This window comes from Belonocnema kinseyi, chromosome 5, assembly GCF_010883055.1.
Source record: "Belonocnema kinseyi isolate 2016_QV_RU_SX_M_011 chromosome 5, B_treatae_v1, whole genome shotgun sequence".
In the NCBI taxonomy this organism is placed as follows: Eukaryota; Metazoa; Arthropoda; class Insecta; order Hymenoptera; family Cynipidae; genus Belonocnema; species Belonocnema kinseyi.
Genome location: NC_046661.1, coordinates 20,627,072 through 20,638,032, shown reverse-complemented (window position 1 = coordinate 20,638,032; position 10,961 = coordinate 20,627,072). Strand labels below are relative to the sequence as shown.

The following is a 10,961-nucleotide window of genomic DNA, read 5'->3' as shown; positions in this document are numbered from 1 at the left end:
TACACACACGCACACACACACACAATTTTTTAAAAAACTTTTGATTCGCTATATCTAAACTGGTATGAAGTACTACTATGTAAATAGTGGGAAGTTCTCTAGAAAAAAAGTAAATAATAAATTAGCATAAAATTCACTAAATAATTTTTTTTTACTCAAATAAAATTTAAGTTTTTAAGGTAGAAAGTCAAATGTGTTGGAAAAAAAGTGGATTCTTAAGACAGAAAAGATCAATCTTCAATAAAAAAGATAATTTTCAATAAAAAATTATCAATTTTGCACAAGATTCTTAACCAAAAAGTTAAACTATCAACAAAAAAGAACAATTTTCTACCACAGAAGTCCAATTTTCTACAAAATAATTTAACTTTGAACCAAAAAGTTTAATTTTTAACAAAGTAGATTCACAGAAAGAAAAAATTTAATCTTTGCAGCGATTTCAGAGTAAACTTTACCTGTTACAACTCTATTGGATCTTGTTTTGTTTCGATGCAAAAAAATTCAACTTTATCTACTTGAAAATTACCCGCAACAAAAATTCACTTCTGTTCTTTCTTTTTTAAGTTTTTTTTTTACCCAAAAAGACTAATTTTTAATCAAATACGTAAACTTGCTACCCAGCAGTACAATTTTTCACTTATACAGTACACACGATACAGTTTCAACTGAAAATGGTACATATAGTTGAATTTTCAGATAAAAAATCTATTTTGAATTCTATTTTCTATTTTAAAAAATTACTTTGAAAAAAAAAACAATTGTAAACCAAAAAGATGAATTTTCAAATAAGGGTATTAAATATTCTATGAAAAAATACCAAATTTAAACTTATTTAATACACCGAATAAAGATTCAACCAAACATGAAATAGCTAAAATTGTGGATTAAAAAAAACAATAATTTTAACAATAAAAATAGATTTGCAACAAAGTCGTTAAATATTTACCAAACAAAAAAAATAACTACAAAGAAGATTAATGTGCTACCAAAAAAAGAAGAATTATAAAAAAAATAAGTAAACTTTTAAAAATTTATTTAATTTGAAACCCGAAAAGATAAATTATCTACAAAAAAGTTTAATTTGTAACACAGAAAATATGATTGCTCAACTAAAAACTTTACTTTTCAAATCAAGAAGATTAATTTTCTACAAAACAGTATAATTTTCACCATAAAGATTAATTAAAAAAGAAACGCTTAAATTTTCAATATAAAATTTAAACTTTCAAATAAAAAATATACATTTTTTATCAAAAAATGGAATAGCATAATTGTCAGCTTAAAAGATTAATTTTCAACCAAAGATAAAACGAATTTTAATCAAAATAGTTACATTTTCAACCAATGATATGAAGCTTCAAGAAAAAAATAAGAATTTTTAACAGGATTCTCAATCAAAAAGTAGAAACATCAACAAACAGGGATCATTTTCTGCCCATAACACAACTTTATAACCAGATACGTTAATTTTCTACCATATAGTTGAATATTCAAAAAAAATTTTCAATTTTCGGCCAAGAAAATTAATACTCTATCCAAAAATACTATTTTCCAACTTATCCAATATACATGATAAATTATTTACCAAACATGGAATAGTTCAATTTTCCGATAAACCAATTTTTAACAGTAAAAATGAATTCTTAACAAATTCATCGAATATTCAACCGAGAAGATATATTCTCGACGAAAACAGACGAATTTTGAAAAAATTACATTAAGTTTCTGTGAAATGATTTAATTTTAATGCAAAAAAACAAAACAAATTACCTACAAAAAAGTCGAATTTTCAATCCTAAAATATGACTATCAAACTAAGTAGTTTAATTTTTAAAGCAAAAAGACGAATTTTCTATAAAGCAGTAGCATTTTTACAATAAAAGTTTATTTTATATAAAATACTTGAATTTTCAAACAAAAGTTTAAACTTTCAACTAAAAAGAAAAATTTTAAACCAAATAGATTAATTTTCACCTGAAATAGATAAATCGTTCACTAAAAATGGAACAGATTAACTGCCAGTGTAAAAGATTTACTTTCAACCTGGCATGAAACGAATTTTCATCAAAATAATTAAATTTTAATTCAAAGAAATAAACCTGAAATTAAAAAATTAATTTTTAGCATATAAATTACGTTATATGTTTCATCCCAAACGTTTTATATAATTCATAATGAACATAAAAATTTTAATTTTAACAAGAGAACATTTCCGTCTAACTTTTTTTCATTCTACATGACTTCAAAGAGTTTTAAAAAATATTCGTTTAATAAAAACAAAATAAAAGTTTTTAAATATGTATTTTTTCAAAAAATCAATTTTAATTATACAAAAAAAATGGTTTAAAACTTTTTTTTATATATATCGTTATAATAGTCTGAAAGTAATTTAAAAGAGCTTTCCAAAACACTACTAAAAAAGTCCAATCAGATCATCCTAAAAGAATTTAAACTAACGTGAAGGTGAAGAAACGCGTGAAAAATAAAAACTTCGAGCCCCTGTATATTAATAACTGGTATATAAATTAACCTATGGTTTGGTGAATTAATTTAGTTCACTATGACCAAACTAGGACTAAACTTTGATTAATAAACACCAAACTCACAGTTGATTTTTCTCCTAAAATTATAAATCTCTTACAAAAAAAAATGGTAAGAAATTACAATTCAACATAAATGAAATAGTTGAATTTTCATTTAAAAAGTTAATTTTCATTCAAAGACATGGCATTTCTACAAAAATGTTGAATCTTCTAAAAAAAAATTATAGAAAACTACATACATTTTGAGCCAAATAGTTAAATTTTTTAATTAAAAAGATTAATTTTTTAACAAAAATGGAACAGTTAAATTTTCCTTTGAAAAAATTAATTTTCATGAGAATACATAAACGTTTGACCAAATAGTTTACTTTTAAGTTCATAAGATCAATTTTGTACCAAAAAGAAATTTCCCACAAATTAAATACATTTTCCCCCACATAATTGAATTTATAAATAAAAAAGTAAATTTTTAGGCAAAAATGGAACACGTAAATTTTGATTTCAAAAAACTAATTTTTCATTTAAAAGCATTATTTATAATGAAAACTTATCTTTTACAAAAATTTGAACTTTCTACTATATAGTTGGTTTATGAAACAAATTGTTTAATTTTTAAACAAATATGGAATAGGTACATATTTATTTGGAAATTATTACTTTTCTACCAAAAAAGACTAATTTTCGACAAACTACATAAATTTTGAATTAAACAGTTCAGGAATGGAACAGATAATAAAAACAGGTATAAAAAATAATTATTTAATAATGACTAACTACCTATAAATATATTGATTCTTTTTTCACTGCAGTTCCAGCAATCCATTAATTGCATATAGGAGCACGAGTGGGACCCTGCCCCTGTCATGTGTCCTTTAATGAATATCAGGAGTGAATGTCGTAACTGAAAAAAAAATATTTAGTTTTAAATCAATGAATACAATTCAAGTTTGTCCTAAATCGATTAATGCTAGAATTAACAGTGAATACTGAAATAATTATAATCTACTTCAAACTTACATTAACCTCAAAAAGATTATAATTAAATGTCTTAAATCTCACATAACTTATGAAAAATATTAACATTATAATTATGTATTTAAAACAGGTACTTACAGAATAAGATATTTTCAATTAATCCTCAATAAATGCTCTCACTTTACATGGAAATCGTGGGTAAAAACTTTTTTTAAACAGAAAGCACCACGCGGTCTACGAGTCCGTTATGCTAATAACAGCCAATTAGCTATACCCTTTAAATTTTTACGCGCATGAATGACGCGCAAAAATCAAGCAAATGACCATTAGGGTGGTCCAAAAATGCATGGCAAATTTTTTTCGATTTTAACAAGTGCCGGTTTTGACTTGAAACTTCCCATGTAAAATGCATGGCGAAAAATCTCTTTTTCGAGTTTTTAGAATAATTTTAGAGGGTTTTAAAAAATGTGACGGGAAAGTGTAGGGGCCTGTAGAGAATTATCCAACGAAGAATTTCATCTATCAGACATATGGCTTTGACACCCCAAACACACCCCCGCGTGTACCTGAAAACTACCCTTAAAACAAAAAATGTTAATTCTTCATGAAATCGACCTTTTGAACAATGTATTCTCGTCTTTTTTTACTTAAAATTATTAAAATTGGTCTAGTGGAATATTTATGATCATTGGTTAATTAATTTTTAATAATTTAAACAAATGGTTTTTTAAATAATTTTTTTCTTCGAAAATTCGTTTTCCCTTCTAAAAATGATTACTAGTAGTCTAGTGGAATATTTATTGACATTGGTTCATTGATTGTTTATAAATGAAACAAATGGAATTTGTTTAAACAATTTTGTTCGAAAATTCGTTTTTTTCCTTTAAAAATATTACTATTGGTCTATTGGAAAATTGATTAACATTCGTTTATTAATTTTTTATTATTTAAAAAATGCGATTTGCTTAAATATTTTTAAAATGAAAATTATTAATATTTCTTCAGTGGAATATTTATCAACATTTTTTTATTAATTTTTGTTTAGTTTAAATAAAAATTATTACTTAAATATAACTGATAAATTAATTATTGATCAGTTATTAATTATTACTGATAACTATTCCACAAGACCCACGGTCATAATTTTTATTTTGAAAAAATTCGACACGAAATTATTAAAAGAAATTCCATTTCTTTCAATAATTGAAAATGAATAAGCTAATGTTAATAAATATTCCACTAGACCAATAGTGATAATTTTGAGGAAAAACACTAAGTGTCAAAAAAAATTATTTGAACAAATTACATTTGTATAAACAATTAAAATTTAATAAACCAATGTTATTAAATATTCCACAAGACTAATATTAATAATTTTAGGGGAGGGGGAGGGCAAATTTTCGAAAAAAATTATTTATTCAAATTCAATTTGTTTAAATAATTAATCAACCAATGATAATAAATATTCCACTAGACCAATAGTAATAATTTTAAGTGCAAAAATACGAGAAAACAGTGCTCAAAAGGTCGATTTTATGAAGAATTGACATTTTTCGTTTTAAGGGTAGTTTTTAGATACTCGTGGGGATGTGTTAGGGGTTTCCAACCCATATGTCTGATACATGAAATTCTTCGATGGATAATTCTCAAAAGGCCTCCATACTTTCCCGTCACCTCTAAACCCTCTAAAATTATTCTAAAAACTCAAAAAAGTGATTTTTTCCATGCTTTTTACATGGGAAACTTCAAGTCAAAACCGGCAAGTTATCGGACTAGTACTGTAAACAGATATTGCCCTTTAATATCTTGTGTCTTGAATAGAAGATATTAGATGTTATGCCATAATATCTATATATTATGGTTAAATAGCCAAGTTTTTAGTATCTACTTTTCAGTATCTATTTTTCACCGTGTAGATCCTAGTATCATACCCCACTCAAACCCAAAAAAATCACTTTGACCCTGAATTAGAAAATCGCTCCTTCGTGGATTGTCGAAATGAGTGCGTAACAATATGTGCGCATTGAACATGCCGAAAAGGATACCTTAGTTATCCCTGACAGCGAGTCTGATGTTCTTATAAAAGTCAGACTGGCGATAAAATAAGAGTCTTTTTAACCATGTCGAAAAAAAATTCGAAGGAGCGTTCGACCATGTAGAAATACTTTCTGGCCCTCTAAATTTCGACCATATAACTTTGACCATCCATTTTTCTCCGTGTATTCCCGTATAAAGTGAGTGCATCTATTTAAGATTCATTTAAAATATCTTATTCTGTAAGTACCTGTTTTAAATACGATCCAGTCGAATGTCTGAGAAAATCTGATCGACCATCCGAGATTTACAAACCGACTCTTCACAATGACGGTCCGAAACAAACGAGTCGAATTTTTGAGATTTTTGAATTGGACCTCTTGTTTTTATCTTCTGGATATAGTCGCTTTAGCCATATTCAAGAGCTGCCCTATATTCGACCCTGCAATATGGTCTGGCTGCACATTTATATGGCCAAACAGACCTTCCATTTTTCTCCGTGCATTGTTACGCCAGAAATATAATGTTGAATATTTCTGAATTCAATCAGTGTTGGCACGTGGTCCAGCATAGCAGGAAAAGTAGTAGAAAAAAGTACCCTTTCAATGACAATAGTAACTCCAGAAGCAAGCCGACTCAATCACTGTTGTCATCGAAAGGTTAATTTTTTTTCTACTACACTGGTCGTGATGTACCGGACCACGTGCCAACATTGATTAAAGTCAGAAATATTCAAAATGTTATTTCTTGCGTAACAGTGATTTGATCATAAGTTTAATTATTGCACTGCACTGCCATCACAAAGCTGCACATTCAGAACCCATACGCTGTTAAAAATTTGAAAAGAAAATGGCTAGCGGAGTCAAGAGTACCATTTTTCGGAGTATAAAATCGACTCAGTATCGAATATTTTCAACTCCGCATAGTTTACTCCAGAGTAAAATAGAAACAAAATATTAACCCATGCTGAATCCGGAGTTAAAGAGTCATGGCTGGACTTCTTACGAAGTTTATGTTCGGATCTGCGTTCGCAGAAAACTTGCGAACAGCGGTTGTTCGCCACATCATGGCCGCAAGTAAACGTGTGCGAACTCAAAAACACGAAAATTCTAAAATTCAGAATTCTAGATAGTCGTGTGTCGCATAAACAAAGCAACCAGACAAAGTGGATCAAAATTGTATATGAATCGGAATTGACAGACGAAGAATTCATACAGAAGCCTGTATGTAAACCTCAGCTCATAAATTTATAAATTAATTGATGAGTTAAGCAACTTTAATTGGACAATCATCAACTTTTTAATAGCAGAAAATCATTCATTATCAATTTTTTAATTTCCTTGTCTAATTAAACTTGTTCAAATTAATTTATTTAAGAAATTCAGGTTTCGTTTTTTTGCCATCAAGTCTATTCAGAATACTTGAGTCTATTTCCAAATAGTGAGTACTCCCTTTAGCGTTCCCTTTTAGCGATATTTACTCCTTAAAATCAATCCCTGATGGTGTCGTGACTCAGAACGGAGTTGATTGAAATTAATCCAGACAGTGTAAACAACTTTCTATCTTTATTCGTGAATCAAAAAACTAAGTTTCGGTTAATTTTCTCTGAAAACACAACATATTTTTTCACTCGAAGATTCTGCTAATGAAAGTGCAAAACCTGTCTGATTTGAAATGCATTCTATCAGGGGAATAAATTGTATTTAATGCTAACTAAATGGAAAGCCCGTGAAGCCCAAGAAAATATAATCAATATTTATATTGACTAAAAGTAATTAGATTCGAAATGTACATAAATATTCTTACATTTGGTAACATTTCAGAAGGTTTAAGAGCGAATGTGTCATTTCCTTTATCAGCAAGGGATGATTTTTATTTTTGACACTTGTTTGTAAAAATAGCTGTAGGTCCAGCCTTATTCAAGAATAACTCTTGTACAAATTTTGGAGTAAGGTATTCAAAAGCCTCTTCACTGATCTCATTTGTTATAAAATATTACGACAATAATAATATAATGAGTTTGTTTACGCGTTTTCATGCTTCGAACTTACTGTACACGTGAGGTTATGTTTGATAATCGCATTCAATAAAAGATATTCTTGACACATAATAATTAATACTTACCATAAAACTGTGTTATAAATTTAGCCAGATTCCATTCTAGCAATTTATTTCCTATGAAGTCATCCATAATTACGAGTAAGACACACAAAACTAACAAAGCACAAGCCTTAAAGGCGGCGACTGATGCCGAGTCGACGCGTACCTCACAGGCTGATCAATTGCGCGCACAGTACAATACATCGATTGGTATGGCTGAATCAAGCAAACAGCGGATGCCCAATACAACACGTAAACGCAGTGTTCTTTTAAATGGATAGTTGATAAAAGTATACGTTCAATACGGCGATGAAACCGAGGCATAGAATGCTTTTACCTGCATTATAATATTTGAATATTTTAATCATATGGACTATATTACACTTTTCTCGACTATCATTTCAGTCAAACAAACTTTCTTTGTCATATTAGGCTTGGTGATTTTCTTATACGTAGGTGATAATTCTCAAGGGGCCATCCATATACCACGTGGACACTTTAGGGGAGGGGAAGGGGGTTTTGGCAAAATTCTACGCTTGTCCACGAGGGGGACCGTGGAGGGGGGTCAAGCTAGAATATACGTGGACACACATTTTCCTAAATCTGTGGAAAGTATACTGAAATGAGACAAAGGTATACTCCAACTTCTATATTGTGCCAGCGCATACTATAATTTTTATTTTTATTTCCATTTTTTAACGACTTTTTCTTTGAAAGTCAAATCATGTTTAAGCTCAAGTTCCTAAGCTAATTCGAATTTTTTCAGTCAATTCATCGCTGCTTTTGGACTTCTTATAGTCCGGGAGCTCGCGAAAATTCTATGGACGTTATTTTAGTACTTGCTAAAATTTCAGATTCTTTTGTTTTCATTGTTTTTCAAATTCGTTGACCAACAGCTGTTGGTGTATTTTGCAACAACTTATCGTTAAACTCGTCAAAAATTCGAGTGAAAAAACGTCTTTTTATTACTCTTGAAACCCACGGGGAATGATTGATTCGATGCTAAAAACGAACAATAAGTTTGACTGGCAACTCCTGAGTGGCGCCAAAGTGAACTGGCAGACTGTCAAACATGTCAAAGATTCGAGTGAAAAAACTTTATTTTAGTACTCTTCAAACCCAAGGCGAATGATTATTTGGATGCTAAAAACTAACAACAAGTTTGACTGGCAGCTCTTGAATGCTGCCAAAGTTAACTGGCAGACTGTCAAACATGTCAAAGATTCGAGTGAAAAAACTTTATTTTAGTACTCTTCAAATCCACGGGGAATGATTGTTTGGATGCTAAAAACTAACAATAAGTTTGACTGGCAGCTCCTGAGTGGTGCCAAAGTTAACTGGCAGACTGTCAAACATGTCAAAGATTCGAGTGAAAAAACGTCATTTTAGTACTCTTTAAACCCATGGGGAATGATTGTTTGGATGCTAAAAAGTAACAAAGAATTCGACTGGCAGCTACTGAGTGGTGCCAAAGTTGACTGACATTTTAATCAGCAACTTTTCATTAACTAAATCAGGTCCTTTTCATTAACTAAAATGTTCATCTATAGGATACTTTTATAAAACGAATATGTGTATAAAAAAGGAAACTACGAAAATCTCACTTGTTACGTATATTGACAGTTCGCAACAATGGGTTTAAATAGTACTAAAATCACGTTTCTTGACTTGAATTTTTGGCATGTTTGACAGCGCCTGCCAGTCAACTTTGGCACCACTCAGGAGCTGCCAGTGAAACTTCTTGGTAGTTGTTTGCACCTAAAAATCATCCACAATGGGTTTCAAGAGTACTAAAATTAAGATTTTTCACTCGAATTTTTGACATGTTTCACAGTCTGCTAGTTAACTTTGGCACCACTGAGGAGCTGCCAGTCAAACTTATTGTTAATTTTTAGCATCCAAACAATCATTCTCCGTGGCTTTAAAGAATAATAAAATGACGTTTTTTCACTCGAATTTCCGATCAGTATAACGATAAATTGTTGTAAAATGCACTAACAGCTGTTAGCCAGTCAACGAGTTTCGAACTGTTGACATATGAAAACAAAAGAATCTGAAATTTTAGTGAGTACTCAAATGACGTCCATGGAATTGTCGCGAGCTCCCGGACATTTTGAAAACTAATAATATCTATATTTTCATAAAATACGTCCACATGGACATAGTGGGGGGAAGGGGGGTTTGCCCCAATTCCACGGCTGTAAACGAGGGGGGGAGGGTGGTCAAAAAGTGGTGAAAAATTGTCGACGTGGTATATGGATGGCCCCCAAGTTCGTATCGCTGAGACAGCACAATTTTCTTTCTAATTCGGATTGCCATTAGTCTTAAGCTATTTCTTTCAGTGTGTCTGTCCGTCCGTCCGTAAACACGATAACTCCCGAAAAATGAACGGATTAAATCGATCTTTGGCACGCTTTTTTTAGGCCGTAAGAAAAAATTACAAGTTCATTAGCCAGCCATTTTGGATAAAAATTAAAAAAGTTAGAGCATTTTCAACATTGTTGTGACCATTTTTTAATATTTAAAAATTTTATGTACAGCTATTTATAGAACCTTGTAAGCCACATAATGTATCCCAATTACTTTTTACGATCAAAAGAAAATTCTCAAAGTTATAGCATTTATAAGATTTAAAAAATCAATAGGAAATCCAAATTTTAAGCCAAACAAAGCACGATATAAAAAAAGCCAAGAAAAGAAAAACATTATTTTTTAAGAGCCCTGCAAGATGATCATAACAACATTTTGGATTTTATTCAAAAATCGATAATTCAAATTTTGATTGCACAAAAAATAATTAAAAATCGAAAATTCCATTTTGTAGTCAAACTACGCAAGATACGAAAAAGATTAATAAAAAAAAATTGTGACCCCAAATAAGATCTACAAATTGTTTGATAATCACTTCTTCATAGAACGCGTAGTTTTTGTTGCATTTGTGAAAAATAATATTTAAAAAAATATATTTTTGGAAAAACGACAGAAGTTACAAAAAAAACATTATTTAACAAAACTTGTTTATCCGAAAGCGCTTTGGTTTTAATCATAAAAATTACATTAAAAATAAGAATGAAAAATTTGTGGAAAAACGACAAAAGGTACGAAAACAAATTGATAGAAAAAAGTTCTTCACTCAAGAAAGAGATCAAATTTGTACCCAAATTGTTTAAACCAATTTCCAATAGGTATCGTAATTTTGTTTTTATTTATCGTACAGGGCAATTCATAAAATACGTGATACATTTAGGTGGGGGGAGGGGTCTTCCGAAGTATAATTCTCCATATTAGGACTAATGGAAAAAGTATCAT

General features: G+C 29.8%; 1 protein-coding gene across 3 annotated transcripts in view; it reads right to left on the bottom strand.

Moving 5' to 3' along the window:
• Positions 1 to 10,961, bottom strand: part of LOC117173214 (neurogenic protein mastermind) — a 758,065-nt gene that overhangs the window by 672,379 nt on the left and 74,725 nt on the right. Inside the window, exon 1 of one of the 3 annotated variants that reach the window (XM_033361668.1) lies at positions 7,677 to 7,697. The exons of the other annotated variants lie outside the window; for them this stretch is intronic. Coding sequence (XP_033217559.1) covers positions 7,677 to 7,679 — 3 coding nt within the window. The 5' untranslated portion in view covers positions 7,680 to 7,697. Of the gene's footprint in view, positions 1 to 7,676; positions 7,698 to 10,961 lie in introns of those variants that run through there. 3 annotated transcript variants of the gene reach the window in all.